At 43.2% G+C, this 15,569-nt stretch overlaps 1 protein-coding gene across 1 annotated transcript in view; it reads right to left on the bottom strand.

Moving 5' to 3' along the window:
* Nucleotides 1–282: 282 nt before the first annotated feature.
* The window catches only part of LOC139454228 (guanine nucleotide-binding protein G(o) subunit alpha), a 63,968-nt gene continuing 48,681 nt past the window's right edge, over nucleotides 283–15,569 (bottom strand). The window contains exons 5-8 of the mRNA XM_071235815.1: nucleotides 14,428–14,556; nucleotides 12,810–12,939; nucleotides 12,170–12,323; nucleotides 283–5,202 (exon numbers count right to left, since the gene is read on the bottom strand). Coding sequence (XP_071091916.1) covers nucleotides 5,015–5,202; nucleotides 12,170–12,323; nucleotides 12,810–12,939; nucleotides 14,428–14,556 — 601 coding nt within the window. The 3' untranslated portion in view covers nucleotides 283–5,014. The remainder of the gene's footprint in view (nucleotides 5,203–12,169; nucleotides 12,324–12,809; nucleotides 12,940–14,427; nucleotides 14,557–15,569) is intronic.

Raw genomic sequence — 15,569 nt, 5'->3', positions numbered from 1 at the left:
TTTTGGCGCATACCATGTCACATTGTAAAGAAAGAATGGGTCAGTGGACTCATACCATGTCACTTGTTGTGACGAAAGAATGGGTCAGTGGGCGCATACCATGTCACACTTGATTGGCTGGTTACTCGATTATTTACAGGCATTCACTTTTCCTCACATAAATGTACAATTAGACAGAAGAGGTGCTTTTTGTGGGCAGTAAAACTTTTCTGCCGGTACTGTTTTTGTACACTGCTTCTCACAATACGACTCCCAGAAGAAGATAAAACAGAAACTTGCACGTAAAATTCTAAGTTTTTATTTCAGGTTGATTGAAGATAGACAATAACACATTGACATCGTTTGTTGCAAATTCTCTACGGTTACTATACATCTGCCGAGTACTCAGTGTCAGGCCATTGATAGCCACTGATTAAAAGGACATATACTATGTGATCTTAACCTCTCACCGTGGAATTCAAATATTGAAATTTTAAATTGCAGTTAACACTTGACAGCAGTTCCTATGATGTACAAAAAGGGACATCCTGACCCTGTTTAAGAGGTCAAGGTTATTGACCTTGGTAAGATCTTCTCACTGGAACCGTGCAGGCAGCCAGAACGAAAGTGCCAAAATCAACCCACAGAAACATGAATAAATAGACCGAAAATTGACCCCTTGTAAAGAATTTTGAAATGTTTTCAATGCAGGAGGATTAGATGTTTCAATGGACAGTCTCAGACCAGCTGAATCTGCACGAGCCCCAGTATCAGGCCTACCTTAGCCTTGCTGATTGATGGCAAAGTCAGAAATCAGTACAATTGAACATTAAAATCGTTGGCTTTACACATATAATATATGGACCATAACAACCATCTTCTTAGTTCAAAGTTATACACTCATGCAAATGATCGTCTTCATAACACTGAAATAAATAAATAATAAATAAATAAACTGAAAGAGTAGGGATGTATATGTTCAATCCTCTTGACAGAGGCTTGTTCATCCCAATTACATGTACTAGGCTAGATGCATGGTCATTAACCCTTTACGTGCTAAGCACAGTAACATCTCTTTCAAAGCTCCAGGAAAGTCAGATCAGTAGCACACCAAGGGTTAACAGCATATGAATACAAATTCTCAGCACAATTTCACTAAGACCCCCCCTCCCATCCCACAATTCCCATAGCTAAGATTAAGACCCTCCCTCCCAATTCTGTTCACCGACACGTGAACAGACCTAGCGAGGAAATAAGCAAGCAGGCCAGGAAGATAGTGAAAATGACACAATTATAATAGAATGACGAGGCAGATTGCCCCATATTATTACATGATCCCGATATCGGGGTACCAGCCAGTGGTACGTAGCACGATCGATCGTAACTGAGTCTTTAAAACACGCTACTTAGCAGGTCAACAGGATGGAACAATTATCAAAACAATCTGTAGACAGTTGTGATGATAACGTTATATCCTACAGCAAGGGAGAACACGCTGTTCTCCCCACAACTAGTTTTACTTCAAAATATTCCAATGAAATGTGTCAGAAAAATAAGCCTCGTCTCAACAGGAAAACCAACGCTTTTTAATGTCAGGTGCCATTTTTACCTGCTTAGCACTTCCCTTTAAACACATGGGTTAATTTTCACATTCAATGAATTAATGCACATGTCCGCCAGTGTTCTTCATCTGGCCACATGTGGAAAGATGAATTACATGTCACACAACATGGAACAAGTTGAATTGTGATCACAATGTTTACTGATGCAGATACATGCAATGCTCATTCAACTAGTACAGAACACAGTTATTACGAATACAGTAATGTACATTAATGTGCAAAAAATCACCTTTACAACTTGCGTCATAGGCATACAGTACGATTTTAACAGACGTGCATGATGCGGCGTCATGGTTTATACACATTTCATCATCACTGTAATACACTCATATAATAAGTAACCTACAATTTCCTGAACAAAATAATTTCCATATATCAATTTGTCCAAGCCAGACAACATCTCTGGCACAAGACAGCGAAGAAATTATTTTGTAATATAACACACTTGCGTATAGTCAAGGCTTGAGTTAAACTGCGTAACGTTGCCAATAGCCTATTTCGAAAATTGTGACTTCTACAGAATTCACTGCTCATTGTCTGTGCAATGAAACAGACGAACTGATTCCCAAACACTCTACACAATTTTCATCCTCAGTTCAACAACATCTAAAATGAAAATTTGAAATAGGCCATAGCCAACAGATAGACAGTTGACCCCTTAAAAACCCAAGAAGAGGCCATACACAAGGTGTGGACATGGATCTTGTCACAGAATAAAGCAAGCTCATGGTTTATTTTGTACAAGATTATCAATATAATCAACAGGAGCTCATTAAATGTTCCAGCTAAAAGCACTGACAAAAGCCAATTTCACGACTATAAAGCTAGATCCCCTACAAAAACACCACTTTAGGGGAAAATATTTGTTTTTGAGCTCAAAATGATGGTCTCTTAACATGTAAGGGCATAATCAGTAAGAACGTGTCACTATCTACGTATAATACACAAACCGATATACTTGACACAGCTGACAACGAGTTCAGCCGCTAAGGTCATATGCCAACATCTCCTCTCCGTATGCCTTTCAGTGGATTGGAATAATCGTGGCGTCTGCTAGCACAAGCAGACGTCAGCCTTGTGCAAAAATCACAGAAAGTTCCCTGAACTGACGACAGTGAAAACAAAGCAAGGGTGTACACAATATTAGCCCAGAACTTCATTCCTCATAGACTTGCACTGCAGATGAGCTCCGTACGAAGTGAGTGAGGCATGATGGTCTGGGCTATTACAGGATATTCATATAAACATCACACATTATGAGATGTCTGGAAATCATTCACACACACACAAGACTTCAACTTAAAATGACAGTCTATAGTTTCTATTTCAGGTTTGCTAAAACCCTGAAATTCTCCCCAGTCTACGAGTTATTATTGAGAAATCTGCCACCAAACCCCTTTTTTCTCACCCCCATGCAAAATGATGCTCTTTAATTTTGGCATTCAAGGGATTCTCTTGGTGCATGAAAATAGAATCTGAAAAATATCAAGAATATTTTGCAATAAATCTTTGTTTTGACACAGACAAAATTTGTGTGATCATTAAAGACCTCATTTCCATTTATTCAGTTTGAGAAATTTAGAAAATAAACATTTTCTGTCATTTCTAAATAGGTTTTTTCACTAAGAGATTCTATTCTCACTATCTTATCTTTTTCAGAATAATTCTGCTTTAAATATATTTACTTTTCAAAGTAAGATGAAGTGTGTATGCCAGATAAATAAATATATAGTATTTCCTGACTCGTCATTCATTATGCGCTGACTAGTCAAAGAGAAATATTTGCACTTTGCCCGGATATTAAGAAAAATAAAAACAAGATGAGCAATTATGTAAGAGTGTAAAATAGTCATTTTGTTTGCGAGACATTTGCATGCCACTGTAATGAGATCTAAAACAACTGGTAGGAAATCACAGGAGACAGTGAATTTTGTTCAAATTTCAATTCTGAAACTCTTGAGCAATTATGTATTTCAAAAAAATTCAATTTCAGTTTTACATGGATTCCTACACAAATATAAGCTGCCATTAATGGAAAAGGCCTGAGGCTTGTAATTTACTGGACTAATTTTACAAATAATTTCCATGTCTATTCTTAAGAATAATTACTTTTCTCCACCACTGAAACATAACCCCAGTCAGATTTGAATTTGCATACACCTGCCTCTTGTATAGACTAACCAATCAAATAAATATATCTGGGTGAGCAATCACCCATCCACACAGTGGGAGAGGATTTGTCGTACATGTGCGCAAGCGCGTCGTACATAGAGCCGGGCACTGCCCAGTTTGACCATTACCTCAATGGTCATAAAAAAACTCGGCAGGACAAACAAACTGAGTCCAGTTCCATGGTACCGGGACAAGCATCAGAGACTACACACATACTCAGCAACAAGACAGAAGAACCAACTCAACTTGCATTCAACACAAGACGAGGCCGAGGCTGTGAATCCCTTGATGGGAGGGGCTTACACGTTACACGGCAACACTGATCGGCGTGGGACATAAAGTACAGTGCATGTCCCAATAGGCGCTTGCTTCAAGGAGAAAACAGACTGAGTGGCACTGTTCTCATATCCATTCAGTAGCAACAAGCAAAATCTAGGCATATGTTGAAGCCACTGGGAAACAGTATTGTCAATAATGCTCTCTATGTACTAATGTTGATACAGGCTTGCCAGCTTCTAGTGTGGTTGTTGGTCCACTCGGTTTCAACAACTGAGTGAACGTATGCAAGTGGGCCAGCGAATAAGCGTGAAGCGTAGCTAAACAAGACCTCGGTTCTGTTGCAATACGCACACACATACATACATACATGTGAAAGTGTAACCAGAGTTGTCTTCTCTTAGCTCCTTTGTAAGACACAAGCTGGCCACTACTTCTGTTGATTCACAACAGAGACACAATGGCCGCCGAGGGCCAGCAAACTTCCTCCTACGGTTGTAGTCGAGGATGTATGTCCAGTGAAGACCAAGCAAGAGAAATCATCTTCTATCTTTGTTGAGCTCTTTTTTATATTACTGTGTTGCCTCTGCTGATCACATAGCCCATACTTTAAAATCTTAGTCCTTTTGGCTAGTGTTCACACCACTACGTCACCATAGCGACGAGTATGTCTGCACATGAACAGTGAGCTCTTCACAGCTGACAGACGTGAGACACACGTCTGCTGCAGCTCAACACTGAAATTGCACACAATATTTCATAAACAGGACTTGGTTTGTTGTAGTCCCGAGATCCATAAAATGCAGGTCCCGTGAAGAGGAGTCAGAAACAGACAGCGACACAATTGACACAGACACATGCACGCCCCGCTCGCTCGCCCGCCCGCCCATCCATCCGTCCGTCTGGCGGTCGGTGAACGGTCCAGCCACCTTAAGCCTCTTCTCGTCCGCCATGTTCCGCCATATTTAGTACAATCCACAGCCACGCAGATTGTTTGCGATGATTACATCCGTGACGGCATCAAACACAAACTGAATATTGTTGGTATCCGTGGCACAGGTTTGGTGGCAGTAGATTTCCTTGGTGGAGCTCTTGTTCTTAGCCTCAAACTGAGCCTGGATGTAGGCAGCTGCCTCCTCATATGTTTGCTTGCCTGGAACAGATGCATCACAATTAGAACAGAACCACAACAACAACAACCTTACACCAGCAGAGATTTTTCTAGGATTCCAAACTAAGTGCCCTTAGCAGACAAACTGTGAAAAAATCCAGATAGCATTCATAACTGGAATTTCTGATTGTTCTTATTTTCATAAATTCCCCAAAATTAATTAATTCAAACTGGGATTTTTTACTGTTTGTTTCGATTGTTGTTTAATGCTGCAATATTTCAGGTATATGACAGCGGCCTGTATATAATCGAGTCTAGACCAGACAATTCAGTGTTTAATATCATGAGCATCGGCCCATGCATTTGGGATATGATGACATGCATCAACCAAGACATGTCATTTGCTGCAGACGTTGGGCTGAATATCGGCCTCTGATCCTGGGCAAATAAATCCTGACCCAATATATCATAATTGTTTTCACAAGTTCTCCTTACTGTTGATATTGGCCTGGAGTACAGTTGGTCAGAATCAGAGTGAGTTAGGATACAAGTATAATATAATAATTTGATCCCAATTTTTTATCTTTTTATCTGTGGATGATTGCCCAAAGTAATGCATATCATATATATGTTTACAGATCATATAAATATGTTTACAGATCATATATATGTTTATAGATCATACAGTTTGTTTAAAATTTAGTAAGATCTTTACATTAGGAAGTATTTTTTTTCATATTTACTGAACTTGAAACTCATAATGTGCCAAGATCAACACTGATGAACCATCTAGAACATGGGCCTGGAAACGCACAGGTGTTACGCCGACACCACAACACATCACTTTGAAGACATGCCAGTTTGAACCAACACAAATGTGTTGAGAGTCTAGACCTGGGAAAACCTCCACTTCTCTCTTAGCACCTCTGTCCATGGAGGGACATGTGAACACAGGGTAAACAGTTCACCTCTGTCCATGGAGGGACATGTGAACGCAGGGTAAACAGTTAACCTCTGTCCATGGAGGGACATGTGAACACAGGGTAAACAGTTCACCTCTGTCCATGGAGGGACATGTGAACACAGGGTAAACAGTTCACCTCTGTCCATGGAGAGACGTGAACACAGGGTAAACAGTTCACCTCTGTCCATGGAGGGACATGTGGACACAGGGTAAACAGTTCACCTCTGTCCATGGAGGGACATGTGGACACAGGGTAAATGGTTTACCTCTGTCCATGGAGGGACATGTGAACACAGGGTAAACAGTTCACCTCTGTCCATGGAGGGACATGTGGACACAGGGTAAACAGTTCACCTCTGTCCATGGAGAGACATGTGAACGCAGGGTAAACAGTTCACCTCTGTCCATGGAGGGTCATGTGGACACAGGGTAAATGGTTTACCTTTGTCCATGGAGGGACATGTGAACACAGGGGAAACTGTTCACCTTTGGACAAAAGAGATTTTAATTCAGGTTTTCTCAGTTCTCCAGCACATTTTCAATGACCTATTGGACTGACTGTAATGTCATTCTCAAGTTGTCGTAATTCAAGAAACATTATTTCTGAATTATACCTTCTACAAATTTTGGTTTGGAATTATTCGCATGCAACATGACATATTAACTCACTCACTCACTCTATGTTTTTGGATGTGTGAAGCCCATTTCTGATGTCCCCTGTCATGGTAAAGCTAAGAGTACCATGACACATTACCCACCAACTCACTCAGTTTTCAGAGGTTTTAGGTAACAAGTGCAAGCTGCAAAAGTAGCCCTTCTTCGTGTACACAGAGGTACCCCATATATATGTCTAGGAGCCAATGTGGTATCATTATAAACCTTGGGGGTTGAATGCATGAAGTAATCAACTTATCAGATATCTTATTGAACCAGTATTGATCATTCTTAATTATTTTCATCTGTATATATCAGTATGATTAGCATACCATTGGCCTGATAAAACTAATAACTAAACAAGTCAAGTATGTTATTCTTATACCTGACACAAATACAGGCACAAATAATAACTTAAAAGATATTCCAGCAAATGTATGAAAAAACTGTTCCAAAACAGATGGAAAACTACATGTCTGTAGTATCAGTAGGTGTATTGTTTTGCTGGTGAAGGTCTGTGAGGTGTCCACCAAACATGGTGATATCTCCCCACACTGGGCCGTAGCACTGAATCTATTACTGTACATCTAGATAATGTCCCTTCCAAATTCCCACATTTCAGAACTCCAAAACATACTGAAATGCCTCTAATTCCTACCATAATAGGATAAATCCATAATTATCTACTCATACACACTAGTGTGTCCTTGGTGCCATATCTATCTGAATTCCATCAAATCAGTTTGTGAAATGGCTCCGGTTCACAATCATGGCTATATTTAGCCATACCGACTTGCTGATAATTTATGTATATCATTAATGGCAAATGTTTGAGAAATACGGAGGGAAAATGACATTTATTTTGCTTTGTACAACCAACTGCCAAAACTATGCCTCAAATACCAAATTCTACCCAATCCCTTGTTCCAAAATCATGCGAGGATGTCAGACTGTGCCATTTCAGCACCTTCGAACAGTATTGATCTTGCTGGGTTGGACTCCATTTTCTATTTCTGCATAAATAATGAGGTCTGACAAGGGCAGGTAACTCATACATGACTAGAGTACCAGGTACCTAATTAATTATACAGTTCTACAAAATCCATCAGATTTGACTGTAGTTTTTTACCAATAATTAAAAAAAATCAATTTCAATTATATTTGTAAATCATGAAAGGAATATTTTTTGACAACTTCATTGATTTTGGGTGGAAACTAAAATGGTGTAATAAGCTGAGTTTAATTTATCTTGAATACATTTCAGAAGCAGGGATGATACCACATTTCAGGTAGGTAGTTATGAAGTACTCAAATTATGTTGATCCTTTCTTGACTTCCTCCAACTAATTCCCCTCACTCCCCTAGATACCCACACTGCATGTCTACAGAATGATGCAGACAAATGCTTCATTACATCACTGTCTGTTTCATAAATTCATAAATTTCAGCTTAATTATTTTACAACCAATGCCCCTGTTTTCCTGATGACTCGGATGCTATGCAACAATTTAATGCAGTAAAAATTATGAGGAAATGTCTATTTGTGTGTACATCTCCAAAAGCATGGTCTCGCCTGACATCAGCTCAACCATCTTGTCTCTGTATAACATCCTCATAGATAATAATAATAATATAACAAACATATTGGTTTTGAGTCGACTTTGCTAAATACTACAGAAATGCACATACTGGGAAAGTATAGTGACCTAAGTATTCTGGATAAGGTACTTACATAAGTTAATAAATGCTACTGAAATGATTTTGTTTCACTGTAATTGGAACAGCCTAATCCTAGAAATGAAATTATTTGTGTTTGTTAGTAGCCAGGTTGAAGGAGATGGTAGCTGGGCCTGGGTGCTGTGGGAGTAGAGGTGGACAGGGCTTGTAGGGCAGGGTGTGGGTAGGAGGGCCTGGGTGCTGTGGAAGTGGAGGGGGGAGGGGGGCTTGTGGGTGGGGCAGGGTGTGGGTAGGAGGGCCTGGGTGCTGTGGAAGTGGAGGGGGGAGGGGGGCTTGTGGGTGGGGCAGGGTGTGGGTAGGAGGGTCTGGGTGCTGTGGAAGTAGAGATGGACGGGGCTTGTAGGGCAGGGTGTGGGTAGGAGGGCCTGGGTGCTGTGAGAGTAGAGGTGGACAGGGCTTGTAGGGCAGGGTGTCGGTAGGAGGGTCTGGGTGCTGTGAGAGTAGAGGTGGACGGGGCTTGTGGGGCAGGGTGTGGGTAGGAGGGCCTGGGTGCTGTGAGAGTAGAGGTGGACGGGGCTTGTGGGGCAGGGTGTGGGTAGGAGGGCCTGGGTGCTGTGAGAGTAGAGGTGGACGGGGCTTGTGGGGCAGGGTGTGATTAGGAGGGCCTGGGTGCTGTGAGAGTAGAGGTGGACGGGGCTTGTAGGGCAGGGTGTGGGTAGAAGGGCCTGGGTGCTGTGAGAGTAGAGGTGGACGGGGCTTGTAGGGCAGGGTGTGGGTAGGAGGGTCTGGGTGCTGTGAGAGTAGAGGTGGACGGGGCTTGTAGGGCAGGGTGTGGGTAGGAGGGCCTGGGTGCTGTGAGAGTAGAGGTGGACGGGGCTTGTAGGACAGGGTGTGGGTAGGAGGGCCTGGGTGCTGTGGAAGTGGAGGGGGAGGGGGGCTTGTGGGTGGGGCAGGGTGTGGGTAGGAGGGTCTGGGTGCTGTGGAAGTAGAGATGGACGGGGCTTGTGGGACAGGGTGTGGGTAGGAGGGCCTGGGTGCTGTGAGAGTAGAGATGGACGGGGCTTGTAGGGCAGGGTGTGGGTAGGAGGGTCTGGGTGCTGTGAGAGTAGAGGTGGACGGGGCTTGTAGGGCAGGGTGTGGGTAGGAGGGTCTGGGTGCTGTGAGAGTAGAGGTGGACGGGGCTTGTAGGACAGGGTGTGGGTAGGAGGGCCTGGGTGCTGTGAGAGTAGAGGTGGACGGGGCTTGTAGGACAGGGTGTGGGTAGGAGGGCCTGGGTGCTGTGGAAGTGGAGGGGGAGGGGGGCTTGTGGGTGGGGCAGGGTGTGGGTAGGAGGGTCTGGGTGCTGTGGAAGTAGAGATGGACGGGGCTTGTAGGGCAGGGTGTGGGTAGGAGGGCCTGGGTGCTGTGGAAGTAGAGGTGCACAGGGCTTGTAGGGCAGGGTGTGGGTAGGAGGGCCTGGGTGCTGTGGAAGTAGAGGTGCACAGGGCTTGTAGGACAGGGTGTGGGTAGGAGGGTCTGGGTGCTGTGGAAGTAGAGATGGACGGGGCTTGTGGGGCAGGGTGTGGGTAGGAGGGTCTGGGTGCTGTGGAAGTAGAGGTGCACAGGGCTTGTAGGGCAGGGTGTGGGTAGGAGGGCCTGGGTGCTGTGGAAGTAGAGGTGCACAGGGCTTGTAGGGCAGGGTGTCGGTAGGAGGGTCTGGGTGCTGTGAGAGTAGAGGTGGACAGGGCTTGTAGGGCAGGGTGTGGGTAGGAGAGCCTGGGTGCTGTGAGAGTAGAGGTGGACAGGGCTTGTAGGGCAGGGTGTCGGTAGGAGGGTCTGGGTGCTGTGAGAGTAGAGGTGGACGGGGCTTGTGGGGCAGGGTGTGGGTAGGAGGGCCTGGGTGCTGTGAGAGTAGAGGTGGACGGGGCTTGTGGGGCAGGGTGTGATTAGGAGGGCCTGGGTGCTGTGAGAGTAGAGGTGGACGGGGCTTGTAGGGCAGGGTGTGGGTAGAAGGGCCTGGGTGCTGTGAGAGTAGAGGTGGACGGGGCTTGTAGGGCAGGGTGTGGGTAGAAGGGCCTGGGTGCTGTGGAAGTAGAGGTGTACGGGGCTTGTAGGGCAGGGTGTGGGTAGGAGGGCCTGGGTGCTGTGAGAGTAGAGGTGGACGGGGCTTGTAGGGCAGGGTGTGGGTAGGAGGGTCTGGGTGCTGTGAGAGTAGAGGTGGACGGGGCTTGTGGGACAGGGTGTGGGTAGGAGGGTCTGGGTGCTGTGAGAGTAGAGGTGGACGGGGCTTGTAGGGCAGGGTGTGGGTAGGAGGGCCTGGGTGCTGTGAGAGTAGAGGTGGACGGGGCTTGTGGGGCAGGGTGTGGGTAGGAGGGCCTGGGTTCTGTGGAAGTAGAGATGGACGGGGCTTGTGGGACAGGGTGTGGGTAGGAGGGCCTGGGTGCTGTGGAAGTAGAGGTGGACGGGGCTTGTAGGGCAGGGTGTGGGTAGGAGGGTCTGGGTGCTGTGAGAGTAGAGGTGGACGGGGCTTGTGGGACAGGGTGCTGTGGAAGTAGAGATGGACGGGGCTTGTGGGACAGGGTGTGGGTAGGAGGGTCTGGGTGCTGTGAGAGTAGAGGTGGACGGGGGCTTGTGGGTGGGGCAGGGTGTGGGTAGGAGGGCCTGGGTGCTGTGAGAGTAGAGGTGCACAGGGCTTGTAGGGCAGGGTGTGGGTAGGAGGGCCTGGGTGCTGTGAGAGTAGAGGTGGACGGGGCTTGTAGGGCAGGGTGTGGGTAGGAGGGTCTGGGTGCTGTGAGAGTAGAGGTGGACGGGGCTTGTAGGGCAGGGTGTGGGTAGGAGGGCCTGGGTGCTGTGAGAGTAGAGGTGGACGGGGCTTGTAGGGCAGGGTGTGGGTAGGAGGGTCTGGGTGCTGTGAGAGTAGAGGTGGACGGGGCTTGTAGGGCAGGGTGTGGGTAGGAGGGTCTGGGTGCTGTGAGAGTAGAGGTGGACGGGGCTTGTAGGGCAGGGTGTGGGTAGGAGGGTCTGGGTGCTGTGAGAGTAGAGGTGGACGGGGCTTGTAGGACAGGGTGTGGGTAGGAGGGCCTGTGTGCTGTGGAAGTAGAGGTGGGCTTGTGGGACAGGGTGTGATTAGGAGGGCCTGGGTGCTGTGGGAGTGGGAGGGGGGGCAGGGTTTGATTAAGAAGAAATGCATTGTTTCAAGAGCAAAGGTATAACAAATATTCATGTCAACATCAGGAAAAACTCTCTCCACTGTCACACGAACCAGATCCTAGTGTGTCATCTATCGCAAAGTGTACGTTGTAAGCATCATGTTCCAGGATAGCATAGCATCTCTAGCAGTCTACTCTGCAAGCACCATCTTGTAGGTTAGTTTATTATTATTTGTTAAAGAATTCAGCTATCTGATTAGCCAGTCACAGTCTTGTAAATACCCAAGTAAGTTGGCTTTGAGTTACCATACTGAAAGTCTGATGGCTGTCACAAGACAGATCTAAATTGTCACACAAAAATATCTTACAAAATATGTCCTTGCAGTTCAGCAACCCCTAATGATACATTGTAACATGCATCACTAGCAGGATGTACAGACTTTACAGCTGAACATTATCTTACACTCCTCGACCATCGATCAAGTTGTGAACACTCCCATTCAGATTGCACACTCCTGTACACCCCACTCGTACTCTATGTGACTCCAAGTACAGATGTGTTCAGTTATGCCTGTATTATACATACCTGTATACTCTTGGAAACATATCGTTAGCGGAGATTTTCTGATTTTCTCTTCAAACAAATCCTTCTTGTTGAGAAAGAGAATGATGGATGTATCTGTGAACCATTTATTGTTACAGATGGAATCGAACAACTTCAAGCTCTCTTGCATGCGGTTCTGGAAGAAAAATGGGAATTGTTTATGACTTTGTGACAGGAATCAATCTTGTCTTTTTCATTTTTTTGGAGCATCTTTAGCATTACTGCATGTAAGAATTAGTACTACCTTAATACAGATAACATATTAGTATTAGTACTACAATGTCATTGAAGAGTTTTATAAATATCAATATTCTTGTTGACAAAAGTTGTTGTCCTCATGACAGTTCACAATACCCCAATTGGAATGTTTAACATTACCTACTAGAATATACAAATTGGTTTCAAATGTTCAAACCATGGACGATGGATTCTGGTTTTGTAAGTTAGAAATACTCTTCCAAAAGATAGATAATCATATGCTTTCATGGCAATAGGAAATCCACAGGAACAAAACAATTCACAAGTACATGAACAGAAAAAGAAAATCCACAGAAAGATTTGTCAGAATTCTATGAAATGATTCCAGTTCATACAGCCTCCCTACGAGGGACTGGATACTCACAGTTGTTTCATCTTCATGTAACACTTGATCGTATTCGCTCATGGCTACACAAAATATAATGGCAGTGACATCTTCAAAACAGTGAATCCATTTCTTTCTTTCTGATCTCTGCCCTCCAACGTCAAATAATCTGCAAGGACAACCAATGTTGAGACACAAGCTAACGCCAATGTTTAGAAGTTGAGCTATTTACTTCCAGGTTGTATAAGAATAAGTTATTACAGGTGTGTATGAAACTTTCAGTCACAATACTTGATTTACATGCTTTGATCAATTGCAAATTTTTCAGATCTAAAAAGTAGTTCTTGTAGTCAGTATTCATACTGTTTTCAGTGAGAAAAATTGAATTACATAAATCAATGCATATGGCATAACATTATCTTTTGATACTAATTTAAGATCTTTCTCCATGTTAATGGCTAGATTGCCAATGCCTGATATTAATACTTACCATGAAAACAAATTAATAGTAAATAAATAGTTTCTTCTAAGATATTGCTCTACAGGAACAAAATACATTTCTTTTTTGCTTTTATCTCCTTATGGTTAAAATAACAGGGTGACCTCATGCAAGATAAAGACTTGAATCTTCATCTGCAATGAACACTTAGAGTTAACATACAAAATGATATCAAACACCATGTTAATATGTCCTGATTCTACCATCATCTGAAATAAGCAACTACTGGTATATCATATTTTGCAAGTGTAGTGAGAATCTACAAGGAAGGAAGGTTTCAAGCTAAGGCCACAACAGTTAGCTATTAGATTTTCATCCATTTTTTCTCTCACAAGATTATGGCAAGATTTTATTCTTTAAATTTTATTTTCAGAAATTGGCAAGAAAATGCAAAGATCTTCATCTTGCGTTTAGAGAAGTGGGTGACTGAAAGACAATGGCTGTCACTCTACTGAACATGCATATTAAGTTCCCAGTGCAAATAAACACTCCAAATGTTTTGAAACCAATATTTCAAGATTGCATGTGGAGGTATTGTCCTTTCAGTCTAGGTCTTATCATTATTACATTGTAAGTACTCAGAGACATTAAATACCATTAAACTGAGCAATTATTACCGAGGATGTCAAATTTTCTACAGCTCACAAAATCCAATGAGGTGGGTCAGGATGAACATCTAGTGCTTCATGATGGCCTGATATGGTGATAGCAATGTTAACACTGGATGTCACATTATTTCCCCTGAATTTACATCAAATCAGTTCAAACTTGCTGATATAAACATGAAACTTCTTGATAAGTCAGACTCCATTGCAGATGCATGGGAATGGAGAATGGCCCATTGTTCTGTTAATATGATATCCCACCCCAGTCAATCTGATAAGTGGCCAAATGTTGTTTTGTATCACAGTAACCTAGGCCCTTGAAGGGTCATTTCAAGGTCATGACTATTGAGTGTCAGTTCAGGTTGTTGAACACTTTAGCTTCCTTCAGTTTCTCACCCTTCTAGGGGAAAATATTTGAAGAAAGCTTTTGGAAGATGTGAATGATTAGTAAACCTTTTCTACAATTTGAAAGCAGAATGAAAAGAACTAGAACTTCACAAAGGCCCTACCAGGAAGATTAGGATGTACATCAACACTTTTGGTTCATACTCACTTGAAATTTAAATTCTTAAAGGAGAAGTGCACTTCTACAATACCAGTTGTTTTCACTCTTGTCCTCAAGATATCCTGCTCAGTTGGCATGTAGTCCTTTGCCCCTAAACGATCTAAGTCATCTAAAAAGCTGAAAAGTGAAAGAAATGTGTTAACTAGGAATTGAAAGAATCATCACATGTTCTGAATAATGTTATCAAATGGTCACATACGTCCATGTCCATGGCATTCCCAGCCTTTGTAGACGTCTTTAAGTTCCACTCATACTTGTGGATGAAAATCTGCAAATTCATTGTCATTTTTATGTGATCAGGATGCAACAGAAAAATCACAGTTTCAATTTTCTGTCAAAAGAAAACGGGTCTATCTTTTTGCTGTTTTGTAAAGACAATGAAACCATTCTCTCGCTAAACTATCCAACTTTTAACCATCTGACATAAGGAGACAACGAGACAACATAAATAAGCTATTCACAAGCCATTGAGAAATACGTGAATATTGCTGACCTCATGAAGTACAAGACAACATAGGTAAGCTATTCACAAACCATTGAGAAATACGTGAATATTGCTGACCCCATGAAGTACAAGACAACATAGGTAAGCTATTCACAAACCATTGAGAAATACGTGAATATTGCTGACCCCATGAAGTACAAGACAACATAGGTAAGCAATTCACAAGCCATTGAGAAATACGTGAATATTGCTGACCCCATGAAGTACAAGACAACATAGGTATCCTATTCACAAGCCATCTTGACATAGGTACAATATAGCTAACAGCAGTGGAAAACAAAATTCACTTCAATTATTACATTTTTTTATCCATGATAGAAGAGAAAATGATTCAGCTAAACATTTAATCAATTTTTTTGTGTGTTTCCTTTTATACCTTGACTAGATTGAAAAAAAATATGAAATGATGTGAGTGATCAGTTGTCAAAGAAGGTGTATGTTGTGACTAAATCAACACCAATAAAAGTAGGTCACAGTGACCTGCTGCACGGACTGTCCCTGAACCATTACTGTAGTGAAACAAACATGGTGGTCTGGCACATGGGCATGACAGGAAGTAGCAAGGGAACACATCCACTTTGTTAGATCCACCGTGTGGGGGCAGTGGTTGGACCCACCCTGCAAT

The sequence above is a fragment of the Haliotis cracherodii genome, unplaced genomic scaffold, assembly GCF_022045235.1.
Source record: "Haliotis cracherodii isolate W230 unplaced genomic scaffold, xgHalCrac1.p SCAF_10, whole genome shotgun sequence".
NCBI lineage: Eukaryota > Metazoa > Mollusca > Gastropoda > Lepetellida > Haliotidae > Haliotis > Haliotis cracherodii.
Note: the sequence above shows the minus strand (reverse complement) of the source record. Positions and strands in the feature narration are given on the sequence as shown.